General features: G+C 36.6%; 1 protein-coding gene across 1 annotated transcript; it reads left to right on the top strand.

Moving 5' to 3' along the window:
* Positions 1 to 6,576: 6,576 nt before the first annotated feature.
* Positions 6,577 to 12,719, top strand: LOC133531098 (uncharacterized). Its single transcript, XM_061869204.1, has 6 exons — positions 6,577 to 6,881; positions 7,969 to 8,031; positions 9,364 to 9,489; positions 9,946 to 9,972; positions 11,192 to 11,267; positions 12,575 to 12,719. The coding sequence occupies exons 1-5, from the start codon at positions 6,820 to 6,822 to the stop codon at positions 11,262 to 11,264; spliced, it is 351 nt and encodes a 116-aa protein (XP_061725188.1). The 5' UTR covers positions 6,577 to 6,819; the 3' UTR covers positions 11,265 to 11,267; positions 12,575 to 12,719.
* The last annotated feature ends 2,273 nt before the right edge of the window (positions 12,720 to 14,992 follow it).

Raw genomic sequence — 14,992 nt, 5'->3', positions numbered from 1 at the left:
GGCAAGGGTATTTGTAATTATTTTTTTTGCAAAATGGATTGCTAAGTAATTTACGCAAAGCTAAGAGCTAGAGAAAGGACGCTAAGAAAGAAGAATTTCGTATATTGACCCATCAGTTTCCATCTCTATCGCACGGGCGTAAATATAGTGCCGTCCCACCCATGATGCCGGCGGGCAATAACCTTGTGCGAGTAGGTTGTAGGTAGGCTCGCGAGGCAGAGATAGCATGATCGACAACCGGCCAAGTGGGTGGTTTTTCCCTGTCTATGAAGCCAATGGTTTTGGGGTCATATCCCGAGAAGGGCAATTATTTGTGTGATGAGCACAGATATTTGTTCCTGAGTCTTGGGTGTTTTCTATGTATTATATATATCGTTGTTTGAGTACCCACAACACAAGCCTTCTTGAGCTTAATGTGATGCTAAGTCAATTTGTGTAATCATGTCCTAAGTATAATATTAATTTAATAATAGTAACAGACAGCTCAATGTACTAAATTATTCGTGTTTAGCGTCTTTTCTATAGGTTAAAAATTAAATATTTTAATTTTGATTATCGCCATAATCTTCTCTCTTGTACCAGATATTTCTTACTTCAACATATTCATATTTTATAAGATTAAGAAAAGGGAACAGAAAGCTATTTCTCATTTTGCCATATGGTATTATTGGGATTTTCGATACTTTAATAATGTTGGAATTCTTACTATTATGCTATAGGGCCTAATAATGTTCCGATCATGATATTTTATTATCTGTGTAATATTCTGTTTATTCTTTGTAATAAGTTTTACCCTGTTTAGGTATCAATCATATTTTTTATTAGTCAATCAAATATGTTTTAGTTTTTTTTTTTTTTTTTTGAAGCGCTGGTGGCCTAGCGGTAAGAGCGTGCGACTTGCAATCCGGAGGTCGCGTGTTCAAACCCCGGCTCGTACCAATGAGTTTTTCGGAACTTATGTACGAAATATCATTTGATATTTACCAGTCGCTTTTCGGTGAAGGAAAACATCGTGAGGAAACCGGACTAATCCCAACAAGGCCTAGTTTACCCGCTGGGTTGGAAGGTCAGATGGCAGTCGCTTTCGTAAAAATTAGTGCCTACGCCAAATCTTGGGATTAGTTGTCAAGCGGACCCCAGGCTCCCATGAGCCGTGGCAAAATGCCGGGACAACGCGAGGAAGAAGAAGATAATGTTTTTTTTAAAGTATTAGGTAAATTCCAATATACTACAATAATGGATTGACATGTTATCAGATATTTATTTAATTGTACTTAATTATTACAAAATGTGAATTTTTAACATTTTATTTTATATTTGACATTATTTTATTTTATTTGTACTTTTCACTAGTAAATTAATTGTTTAATTTAATCATAGAAAATGTATTTATTTGCTGACATGTTTCCCCCTCATTACTTGGCTTGATTAAATTATAAGTATGTAATTAGTTCGTAAGTTTTCTAACACAATATATTATTGTTAAAGAAATAAATAAAGTGGAAATGAAATGAAATGGATAGTTAGTTCAAATTTTTACCATCATATGCGCTGGGATCGCTTTACTTACCCCCACCATGCACTTCGCACGGTCCCAATACTTTTGCTTTGTTTACCTAAATTAAGATTTATTTTTGTTGACTCGGAGGAAAAGTATTGTATGCAACGTTGAACAAGTAGGTCAAAAATGCTCGTGGCGTATTCCTTTGCAATGTTCGCCTACGCCTTCGGCTCCGGCTCACATTGTAACCCACGCCACTCGCCTTTTTTAACCCTTCTTATACAACTGTTGCATAAAATACTATAATCAAATGTTGTCTAAATATCACTCTCGGTTTAATTCCAAATTCAGTGTCATTGCTTAGTTTCTCCAAATTGAGATTAAACCCTCAATTTTCTTCATCCAACTCCAAAAGCTAAACTCAAAATTAGAGCATTTGCAAAAAGCTCCATTTTCACATACGAACTTCACAAAGCTGTACCCTTCAATAAACACTGGAACTTCTGAAAGCTAGTTGAAAGCCAATACTGCCCGTAAATAAATTCTGAAGCTGAAAACTAGACTTTTCCGATGCACTAGGCCACCTATAAAAAATCTCTTTACTACATTTAGGTATAAATAAAAACTTTTCTATTCCTACGTAAACAACCCTCCAGCTACTCCAGATATAATAATATATATATAAGCGGCCACCGTAGCCTAAAGATACTTACTTAGTACGGACTCAGTACGTCCAGAAGTGTAGGCGTTACAATACAATACAATAAATAAATATTATACGTCATTATTACACAAATTAACTAAATCCCACAGTAAGCTCAATAAGGCTTGTGTTGAGGGTACTTAGACAACGATATATATAATATATAAATATTTATAAATACTTAAATACATAGAGAAAACACCATGACTCAATGCAAATAATCTTTATTGCACACCTCAATACAGAAACAATACAAATAATACAACACATAAAGAAGAGGTAAACAACAGGCGGTCTTATCGCTAAAAAGCGATCTCTTCCAGACAACCTTTACCCTAACCTTAACCTTTTTTTTGTTATGTGACTTATTGACATTGTATGTCTCGTATTACTAAACGACCTCGCATATGTTCGTCCGTTAATATTACTTACCTTATCTGGTATTTTCTCTGGTAGATATGTACATTTATCTATATTTAGTGTCTTCGTATATCATTCAGCATTTTTTCACAAGAAAGACATAGATATATCGCGTGACAATACAAAATGATAATTGCTTTAAGCCTTCTGCTCACACATAAAGCGCTCGAGTATTTTCCATAAAACATTTCACGAAACAACCAAAGTTTGTCATTCATTACCGTCTTCTATTGTCAAACTTCTCTTTATTACATTATTTATAAAACGACTTAAACGTCAAGAATGTTATACTAACTTATGGCCTTTTTACTACCAAGAAACTGCGGGTTATTATATTATTAACAAAACTACTTAAGCGCCATGAATTTCTTATCAACATACGCCCTTTTTTCCACCCAGGCTTTCTCAGCGTTTAATTTTAGAAAGTCATATGTTACTATGGAAATTGTGTAGAGATAAGATGTTTTAAGTTTTTATAGTAAAATAGGCCGTGAAATCGTAAAAGTTAGGAGTCACGCTAAGTTAAAACTTGTTTAGGACCCTGTAATCACTATTGTGATTTCCCTTAAGGCGATATTCGGATGACTGAATTATACGTTGTCAACCTTTGAGAACCCTAAATACCTGCTTCTTGAAGAACCCCATGTCATAACTAACTAACTAACTAACTGCTTTGGCTCAGCGATCCAAAAAGAATCTTGCCCTCCGAAACGAGAGAACGCCACCTGTCCCGATCCAGCGCGGTTTCCTGCCATGAATTGGCATTCAGCCGACGCAGGTCCGCCTCCACGACATCACACCAGCGGTACCTGGGGCGCCCTATCGGTCGACGGCCGGTTGGTCGCCTCAAGTACAATACATACATACATAGCGCAACATGTCATGTCATGTCATAGCGCAAGAGAAACACCTCAGAAGGTAGCTCATTACACAACTTGCACGTTCTGGGCAAAAACGAGCGAGATGCCCGCTTGTTCTTGGTTTGCCACGTGCCGAGAAAGTGAGGATGAACTTTGTTTCTTTGGCGGGAGGGGCGGTGATAAAAACGCGACGGTGGCAAAAAGTTCTTCAGAACATTCCCCATTGTACAGACGGTAGAACAGGCACAGAGAGCCAACGTCTCTTCGATGACTGAGAGGTTCCAAACCAACTGTTAGATCGGGGTCACCAACAATACGAACTGTACGATGGAGTCATGTGGAAGAAGTTGGTATTTCGGTGCTCCAGACCAGAGGTGAGAATATTACTCCATATGTGGTCGAACCTGCGCTTTGTATAACGAAAGCCGGTGACCTGGTGTGAAGTACTGTTTCGCTCTATTGAGCAAACCGAGCTTGTTAGAGGCCAGTTTGGCTTTGAGTTCCAAATGACCCCGAATCTGGACTTCGTTCGTAATGTCGGCAGCGAGTATCCCGATACTCTTGGAAATGGTAAGGGGAATGTTCTGGAGTTTTGGCGCTAATACAAATGGAGTTTTCTTAGCGGCAAACACGCAAACTTGTGACTTACTGGGGTTAAACTGGACGAGATTACGTTTACCCTGATAAGTGGCTCGTCCGATGTTGCTGTCTCGTCCGATGTTGAGTGGACAGCGATCACCGGGGTCATTGGTCTCTATGGGTGTACCGCAGGGATCAATATTGGGGCCGTTCCTGTTCCTTATCTACATTAATGACCTGCCTTACCTTGTAAAGACCCACCATGACATAGTATTGTTTGCAGACGATACCTCACTTATTTTCAAAGTCAAACGACAGCAACAAGCTTGCAGTGATGTAAACAATGCTATTTCTAAAGTAGTAAATTGGTTTAATGTTAATAATTTATTGTTAAATGAGAAAAAGACTAAGTGCATTAAGTTTGTTACAAGTCACATAAGGAATGAGCAAACAGGTGTCATTGTCAAGGATGAGGAATTGGAACTAGTAGATAGCACAGTTTTTCTTGGTATAACTTTAGATTCTAAACTACAATGGGGTCCCCATATTGCTAATCTCTCGAATAGACTGAGTTCTGCAGCTTTTGCAGTGAGCAAGATCCGTCAGTTAACAGACGTGAAAACAGCTCGATTAGTTTACTTTAGTTACTTTCATAGCATTATGTCATATGGTATTTTACTATGGGGTAGTGCTTCAGAGATAAATACCATTTTTGTTCTGCAGAAGAGGGCTATTCGTGCAATATATAAAATGTACCATAGAGACACACTTAGAGATAAGTTTAAGGACATTAACATAATGACAGTGCACTGTCAATATATTTATGAGAATATTCTGTATGTACATAAAAACATTGCCAGTTTTAAGAAAAACTGTGAAATACATAATATTAATACTAGAAATAAGCATAAGCTCGCAGTGCCCTTCACTAGGCTCCATAAAATTAAGAAATCATTCATGGGTAATTGTGTAAGATTTTACAATAAACTTCCTAATATTATAACTGAATTGTCTGTTAGTAAATTAAAAAATTATGTAAAACGTAAGCTTATCTCTAAAGCCTATTATAGCACACAAGACTACATGAATGATGAAACACCGTGGGATTAAGTGTGATTGTAAAGAATGAATTATTTATTGTTATGTTATTAATGATGAAATTGATAATTCAATGTATATATATACCGTATTTTTTGACATTTAGATTTTATTCTAGAAAGGTTCTAGACTAGTATTTTTATACAATTTTGATGTTTGACGATCTTTTTGTGAAATTCTTATTATTAAGTTTACCATATCTATAATAGTTCAATGTTTTTTTTAGAACAATAATAACTGCATCAATAAATTGCTCTGATATTTAGATTAAGATGATATTTGTAAAATTTGACGATTTAAAAGTGCTTGTTGCTAGGCCTATTTGAATAAAGAATATTTTGACTTTGACTTTGACTTACGTCCATGGGTGGCGATGACTGCTTCCCATCAGGCGGCTCGTCTGCTCGTTTGCTGCCTATTACATAAAAAAGGCTACATTCGGCTCAGAGGGCCTACCGCGAACCACTAGACCCGCGGAAACACGCGTTAGGGTTTAGGCCGTCCGCTAGCTGGCGCGTGTGTACGGAGCGGGTGAGCGGGTTAACGAAAAATTGTATGAGCAACGCTAACATTTTACCTACAATGGCATCCTCGCGTGTGGGCCCGCTCCGTGCACCCGCGCCAGCTTGCGGACGCCCGTATGGCTCCTCTACACAATGGGCCATCATACTGGCCCACTAAGATGAGCCAACGTGTAAAGAGGATAGTGGTGTCGGATGGCTTATGGCGCGGCGGGATCGCGATGGGATGGCCACGGTGTCAGTTTTACGTCCGCATATCGAAGGTAGTGGGCCATGGTTCGTACGCATCTACAAGTGGGCCAATCCACAATGCGTGCTTTCATCAGCGCTGGGCCATCGTGTAGAGGAGCCATAACCATAGCATGGCCATCTCGATGGTGTAGCACTGGGCCATAGTGTAGAGGACCCATTAATCAATCGCGCCGTGCCTCATGCACATGCTCAACCTCCTGAGAACAGGAATCGGCCACTGTGCATAATTCCGGAAAAATGGGGATTGGAGCGACAAGGAATGCTCTAAATCTCTCCAGAGTAGCGCTAGAGTAGCTAAGAACCTAGGCGTTATTGACGGAGTGAAGTGCACTGTCTATGATTTGATTTTATTTTAAAATATTCTAGGTATTGTAGCGCCACCTATTTAAGGTTTTTTGATGACACTTTTTGGTATTTGGAGATTCCATTCCTTACCTCCACCTTCCATAATCTTTTAATTTTTGAATCGTTTAAATTGTGTACGATATAGGGCGTGCCAAAAAATACACGTGCATACGCAAGAAAATCATAATCTACCTTTCGGCGGTCGGGAAATTAAATTAATTCATATTATTATTCCAAACTTAGATATACTATTAAAAATCTGCCTTCATCTCTTTCGCTCCTGCATTGTTGAAGTGATAGAAATAGAGGTTCTTTTCAATTCAAACTATTTAGTAAACTTTCTTTACAAATTGTCATAAAGAAGATAAAGAAATTCACTGTCAAATGTCACGCTTGTCAAATTATAATGTAAATATCCCCGAGTTTAAGTAAAAAAAATTAGAATATTATTTTTCAGAATGTACGAAAGCAAATTCCTGTAGTGAATGAGTTTGTGGAAAACGGGTTTAGTTTTTTTAAAGAATCAGTGCCGCTGCCACGATGGGTACCAATGGCAGTAAGGCATGTGCACGAAAAGTGGATTGTTCTACTAGTAATACTAGGTAATGTATAGAGGAGGCCCAATTGCGGCTTATGCTATGCACGAATGCAAACTAATTGAGTTCGCCTGTCGTATTTTTGCGTCGTGTGTGACGCTGTGGGGGCGTCACAAGCTTTTATTTAAATATCGATGTTAGTATATAGTATGTATAGCTTAAATGTTGGACGCCAAAACCTGGTGACAATACTCGTAGTACGATGACTGTGAGCTGATCTGGTGAAGCGAAAGGTGGCCCTCTAAGAATTGCCTGATTAAGCAACATAACTCAATTGAATTTGGGTTCTGTAGAAATAAACCTTGAGCATCTTGTGGCTATTTGACGAATAATGCTCGTACGATCGGCGATAACAATATTATATCAATAGTTATTTGTTTTACAAGGGGGGAAAGTTGTTGTTTAATCGCTCGTGCCAATATTGATTGTCAAGCAAGCCATAGAATAAAAAATTGAACCACAAATATAGCGAGCGGTTTCGAAAAGTAGAATCTTGAGCGTGCTTCTACCGCACCCTCGCAGGGTTTCAAGGCATTTTGCTACCGAGTAAAACAAGAAATTTTCACCATACCAACGCGAGGAAAATACTAACTGTAAAATATCTATCCAAATCAAATCAAAATGGATGTTATTAAATATTTATCATTTAAAATTCAATTTAACGACCGGTTTGGCCTAGTGGGTAGTGACCCTGCCTACGAAGCTGATGGTCCCGGGTTCAAATCCTGGTAAGGACATTTGTTCGTGTGATGAGCATGGATATTTGTTCCTGAGTCATGGGTGTTTTCTATGTATTTAAGTATGTATAAATATTTAAATATTATATATATCGTTGACTAAGTACCCTCAACACAAGCCTTTTTGAGCTTACTGTGAGACTTAGTCAATTTGTGTAATAATGTCCTATAAATATTTATTTATTTATTATTTAATTTAACAACATTAGGAAACAACTCAAAATTTCCATCAGATTATTTTACCCTACACCAAGAGAGCTTTTACCAACTGGTGTGGTAAAAAAACCGATTTATTTTTCTCTGCAATTTTTTTGTGGATGATAAAGCAATTGAAAATAATGTTTATTTCTTTTCAGTTTATCTGATTTGAGATACATAGTGACAGAAAAGCCGAAATGGAAAGTTTTCAAAAAGACAGAGTAAGACTTTTTATTTTTTCATATTTTGTAAACTTAAGTTTAATTAAGTATTAAATTTTGCAGAGTTTGAATGATATTGTTATGACGACCGGTCTGGCCTAGTGGGTAGTGACCCTGCCTATGAAGCCGATGGTCCCGGGTTCAAATCCTGGTAAGGGCATTTATTCGTGTGATGAGCATGGATATTTGTTCCTTGAGTCATGGGTGTTTTCTATGTATTTAAGTATTTATAAAATATTTATATATTATATATATCTTTGTCTAAGTACCCTCAACACAAGCCTTATTGAGCTTACTGTGGGACTTAGTCAATTTGTGTAATAATGTCCTATAATATTTATTTATTATTATTATTTATTAATTTATTTCTGGTATATTTTTAGGGTTCCGTACCCAAAGGGTCAAACAGGACCCTATTACTGAGACTTCGCTGTCCGTCCATCCATCCGTCTGTCACCAGGCTGTATCTCATGAACCGTGATAGTTAGCCAGTTGAAATTTCTACAGATTATGTATTTCTGTTGCCGCTATAACAACAAATACTAAAAATAGAATAAAATAAATATAACAAACATATTTTTTTTTGCCATTTTTTATAAACAATGGTACGGAATCCTTCGTGCGCGAGTCCGACTCGCACTTGTCCGGTTTTTTTTACAATACGTAGGTGGCAAACAAGTATACGGTCCGCCTGATATTATGTAGTGAAAACTCTTTGTAATAGCGTAACCACAATGTTTCATAATTATACTGGTATCCAGAATTACAAAGAGTATGTCTAGACATCAGTGTGAAAATAGTCGATTATTTACCAAGGGATGAAAGGCACCCATTTTTGTCGAGGTAGTTTGGCGCTCAAATGCAGTGAGAGCGCCAATAGTCTGAGACTGAAATGGTGCCTTTCACCCGAATTAAACACTCTACTTTTCATTTCGAATACGAGGAAACTAAAATATGTTTCTTTTACATAAATAAATATATATATTTCTTGAGAGTACTTTTAATTAATAATTTAGGTAAAACATATCGTTATTTATGGAATGGGGAATTAGTCATGAGAATGTATAAATTGTACAAAAAAAATAATTGAAAACCAAAATTTTAATTGATTATCGTAAAAAAAAAGAAAAAACGTACTTAAAAAATAAAGTGCTATAGAGCAGAAACGTATAATTTTCTGCACACATTTTAAAATAAAAACAACCCACTTTTAAAGCATGAGAAATGACAAATATTATTTGCTATTTTTTTTTAATGAAGTTATTTAAAAAAAAACATGTCTCATGTTTGAACAGTTCCATTCCATTCAAAAACGATTTTACCATGTTTCAGAATAAAAGCGGTACCGAACCGCTGTCACGAAGGTCTCGTACCTGATAAGGGATGCAATTGCGGGAAATTCGAGCCTTGCAGGCAACGGGTTACCCCGAAAGGAGTCACCATTCATTATCCAAAGAAGTGAGTGTTTTGACACAGTTTTTTTTATACTACGTCGGCGGCCAGCAAGCATACGGCCCGCCTGATGGCAAGCAGTATCCGTAGCCTATGTACGTCTGCAAGTCCAGAGGAGTTACATGAGCGTTGCCGACCCTAACCCCCTCCCGCCCCTCGTTGAGCTCTGGCAACCTTACTCACCGGCAGGAACACAACACTATGAGTGAGTATTATGAGTATTTTTATGTTATCTGAGTATTTTGGTGAACTTTTTCTTGTCACCATTATAATGTACTTCTGGGTCACTATTAAAACCATGATTTTATGGTGTTGCCCAAGATTCGTTTAATAATTCACCACATTTATACTTATTGGTACACGCAAGATACAATGCGAGTCGTGAAAATGTATCATAATTAATTATTAGTATATAAATTACACCGCATAACCAAATTTTTACGAATAACTTTTTCATTTCAGAACCAAAAAGAATAAAAAACCGAAACCGTAAGTAGTTTTATCTATTTCCTGCTAAGAATGTGGTGAAGACCGTCTATCAGGTTAGACCGTGTACAAACTCTTTTGTTGCTTCCAACTCTTGTATTTGTGCTAATACTTCACTTACCGAAGATCGCTAGAGGAGCATTCCATGAAAATGGATTTTCATCTAGTTTTCTTAACGAAATTTATTATAACAATGCCTACTTGTAACTCAAAGTATTAGCGTAATTATGAGCACGAGTAGCTTAGTAAATATATTAAAAACGGGTCACTCACGTATTTTAAGTCACTACACACTACTTATGCGTTTTTCGACTTAAAATACGTGAGTGACCGGAATTTTTGAATAAATTTAACATGTCTGTGTCTCACGGAAGTTTCGTTACGAGTCGCTTACATAACGTTTGATTGAACTTACGTATAACTTATAGTAAAATAAGGTTATAAAGTTAGTTTTTTAAGGAACACAAGCGGCTTTAAGATGATACTAAAATGATACACGATAAAAATACAAGCCAAAGGAGAACCAGGCTTGGAAAGTTAAAAAAAATAGTGCATATTTCGATAACGTAATGGTGGAATGCTCCAGAGCAGAAAAAACAAGGCGCTTCCTTTTTGACAGTGTTTGAGTAAACGACGTAATACGAATACGAAAGTTCTAGTCCCTTTATGGTCTTTTAAACCCAAAATGTTATATGCCGGTCTTCCCCACATTAACCTCAAGTAGATATTTTCTTCTTCCTCGCGTTGTCCCGGCGTTTTTGCTACGGCTCATGGGAGCCTGGGGTCCACTTGGCAACTAATCCCTAGAATTCGCGTAGGCGTAGTTATTACGAAAGCGACTGCCATCTGACATTCCAACTCAGAGGGTAAACTAGGCCTTATTGAAATTAGTCCGGTTTCCTCACGATGTTTTCTTTCACCGAAAAACGACTGGTTAATATCAAATTGTATTTCGTACATAAGTTCCCAAAAACTCATTGGTAGAATCTTTACGGAATGAGAAGAAGAGTCGTGGAATGTAAGGGAGCCCATACAATCTACGACTCTTCTCTTTCCGCACAGACTTGACAAGCCGGGGGAACCAGCGACTTTCGGATTAAAAGTCGCACGCTCTTACCGCTAGGCCACCAGCGCTTTTCTTTTTTTTCCTACAGGCAGTTCTTAGTCCTTTTAATCCGTACTTATATTGTTTAATCTTAATTATGTATTCATTTTTTTGCAGTTTAAATAAGAAAGGCCATTCATTCAACTTCTCTCTCAACTTCGGAACGCCGCCCACAACCTTCACTAAGTAACAAGTAAGTGATTTTCACATAAAACATTGCTAGAAATTAACCAATTTGAACCTGCCAGCCAATCCGCTCACATCTTAGGTATTATATATGTCGGCGGCCGATCATAAGATCAGGCAGATCGTGAAATTCCTAGGCATATCGTGAAACGTGAAATCTTTTTCTCGTTCTCTGAGTCGATGGAGCCCCCCTATTTGCCCGGACGTTTTGCCCTTCGGCCATCCGAAGCAACCTAACGAACCTATGCTACCTGTACGTTTCACGATGAAAAATAGTCAAATTAGGGAAACTACTTATATTTTAAAGAGGGCGGTACATCCGCAAAATACTAGCATAGAGGGTGCGGAGAGTGCAACAGCTAATATCGACTGCTTTTAAAACTTGCTCTAGCGCGGTTAACTATCAGGACCGCCCCCGCGCATCCCGCTCTCCTCGGACGTGTATTTAAAACTTAAATCTAATTGCGTCGCTCACACTACCTATGTATTGGTTTTAATGTGACTGTCGTCAAACCATTACACAAGAACATTTTGGGTGCATCCCTGGTGCGCCGGATCCGCGACAGTACCAACAGCATTCTGGGAATGATCTCTGAACGTGTAGACTGTGTGTATCTCCACCACTGCTGTGTCATACACCTAAACCAAAATGTAAGGTATGTATGTACACTGATTCATGGAAGCTTGAGAGGCGAACTATGAAAGAGCAGAAATTGAAAGTGATCGAAATGACATTTAATAAACATTTATGACATTTTTTATTAATTAACATTATTAATTTTAATTTGTAATTTTACTTTTTTTTGGAATATGATTTAATTCAAGCATATTGTTATTATGAAATTTTATTTTGGTTTCATTTCGTTTCTTTATTTTTCAATTAATTTATTTACATGCATGACGTTGTATAGTGTATAGAGTAAGTACTGACCATATTTTATAAGTCATATTTATACTAACAAAAAATGATCTAAGTTGGTCCTTGAATAAAAATGAAATTTAATTGAAATTACGATCTGCCTGATCTTACGATCGGCCGCCGACATACTTATATAATATACACATGTCGTGGAAAATCATAGAATTTGATCAATCTTGATACTTATGGTTAGGTTAGGTTGACTATTTCATGATGTGGTAAACCAACCATTTCATGAAATCTGGCTATTCTAAGACCTGGCCACGACACATATAAATATCAGTTTGGTCCATGTTTGTCAAAAGAAACGGCTAATGACTCAAAAAAAATTTGATACTTACCGTTATATTTTTTTAACTATAGGTACAAAGTAGTAAATAAAAAATCTTTTTCAGATGGGCAGACCTTCAAAAGTTTTCTTCATCATCTCTGTAAAATTTCTGTTAGTTTTTTCTAATGTTTCGTTGTGTTTAAATTATTTTTGATAATAAATAATTATGTTCAAAAAAGCTTTACTTAATAAATGTGTGTCAAACAGAAGTAACTTTTATTTTCTATACTTAACCCAATTTAGTCATTCTTAGCACAGATTATATAACAGTAATAACGAACAGATACTTGTCTCTCAAAGAAAATGTAAATACTGCCGTTTTGATACCTACTACACTTGTACCGTGGACGGAACGAGTTTCGTAGGCATAAAATCGAGATCGCGTGGGGAGTTCCATAGGCACGTTCTTAGTTCGTCCGCGCCCTATCGATGCCTTGTTTTCGGTATTTCAAGGAAAACAAACCTTAATTCAATATAAATTAATTATAAAATTCTGATTGTATGGTATTTATATTAACCAAACTTATATTTTTGTAGTAGTTGTGAACCATTTTCATAAGAAGCTATTTACTAAGCATGTTAGTGGAAATTGATACTTACAACATTTAATTTAACAAACTGTGCCACTATTCTCCTTTTGACAACGGGAAGAAATAACACAAAGTTTATTCAACCATTTATAGCCCCAATGACCTCATCACCCTGTACATAGTAAAATACGTTAGTTAATTTTAGAAAGTCACACTCGGTGTTGAATAAAGAAGCCTTATTTACTAAATAAGCTGACGTCAAAGCTTTTCAGAACATTCTCAACTTTCCTTTCCCGGTTCGAAGCAGTTTTAACTCTATTTTCGAAGAGATGGTATAATAGACCTTGTACCAAAGAGTTTAGATAAAATGTTGATAATAGTGTGTTAAGAGTCGTTCTAAACGCTGATTAGGAAATGATGAGTCGAACTCTCTACAATTTGTACCTGTTATCATGTTATCGGCCTCTGAGTAGAAAGCGGTGTACACCTCTCGACACCCCTGAGCCGCTCACACCGGTGTTTCTCCTGGTCGTTCACGACGGCAGTGTCAGGGGCCCATCTGGCAAGTCACCGCCTACCTCGATAACCACTCACATGATTCCGATTTTAACGAAAGGTGCCCTGAATTGCTCTGCCATTTCGCAGATACGACGGCACAGTGTCGTGATATCTTCAAAAATCGATAACTTTGCTTCTGCTTAAGCATTTGGAATAATTCTTTCGGTTTTATAATGGTAAAGAAACAAAGAAATTTATTTTCTTACTTTAGCTATTTGCTGTTATAATAAAAATAATTATTAAAAATATACGAAGTTTACCCAAAGGAATAATTTCCGAGTTATAGTAGAAAACTATTTTTAATAAAAAATCTAAATCGATAATATATCTTTTTTTTATATTCAATTTAAAGAAGGCTTAATAAGCTTTTAACTGATACTAAAAACCTTGATAGCTCACCTATAAAATTGCAGAGTAAAACTGATTCAAATTCTGATAAGGAACTTTCGAATTGCTCCACCTGGCGTGTAACTATGTGCTATGTTCGTGATTTTTTTGTGGCTAATTTAGACACTGAAGTACAAAAATATAGTAAAAAACCGTTTAAGACACTAATTACCTTGAAATAAAATACATAATTTATGTAATTATCACAATGATAGTGGCTTTATAACTTAAAATAACAAAAGAGTATTTACATACCTACTAAACTTTGGTGTTTTTAAAACGGCCGATCACCAACAACCGAACTAACTTATAACTACACTAACACGTATAATATATACACCATAACATACACTTTACAACAAATTAAGCACAATAAGCAAATAGTAACTATTAACACATGAAATTATACTGATTACAAACGTAAATAAACAAACAAACTGACCTGCGCCATGTCAAAAACAAAGATGGCTACCTATTTAGGTCGGAGACACAACAGTCGCGCGGTGCAGATGTTCAACAGAAATAGGAACTTTTAACACATTCACTGCCAGACGAAAAACGGCAAGCTACCCCAGGATCCGGGCAATATAGCAAATAAATATTAGTAAATAGAAATTATAAGTAAGTAGTAACAAACACCCCAAAACGCGTATGCAACGTCTAGTGTACCACATGCCTTACGATGTACAGAAATGCTTTTAAGTAACCAGAGTTGCTGTGTTTGTACTTACAATTTTCCGTCACATGGTTTGTTCGCTAATCCTGGATAATACACAGTGATTTAATGCATTTTATTGTTTATTAATGTAATTTAATAATTGAACTATTTAATGACTATAGGTTGCTCAAGATATATTTGGTAATCATAGAAATCTAGGGCATTAAAATAGGAAACACGCCAAAAATCTACAGAGTTATTGGTTTGAAGTGAGATTTTATGGTCATCAATATTAAGTAGGTCTAAAATATAGTTTTAATCTAATAGACCAATAAACGCAGAGTAATTT

This window comes from Cydia pomonella, chromosome 24 (assembly GCF_033807575.1).
Source record: "Cydia pomonella isolate Wapato2018A chromosome 24, ilCydPomo1, whole genome shotgun sequence".
NCBI classification, from domain to species: Eukaryota; Metazoa; Arthropoda; class Insecta; order Lepidoptera; family Tortricidae; genus Cydia; species Cydia pomonella.
Note: the sequence above shows the minus strand (reverse complement) of the source record. Positions and strands in the feature narration are given on the sequence as shown.

Coding starts and splice junctions, on each gene's coding strand:
- LOC133531098 (XM_061869204.1), top strand. CDS start 6,820: ATGGGTACCAATGGCAGTAAGGCATGTGCACGAAAAGTGGATTGTTCT. Junction 8,032..9,363: donor AAAGTTTTCAAAAAGACAGA/GTAAGACTTTTT, acceptor ACCATGTTTCAG/AATAAAAGCGGTACCGAACC. Junction 9,973..11,191: donor AAGAATAAAAAACCGAAACC/GTAAGTAGTTTT, acceptor ATTTTTTTGCAG/TTTAAATAAGAAAGGCCATT.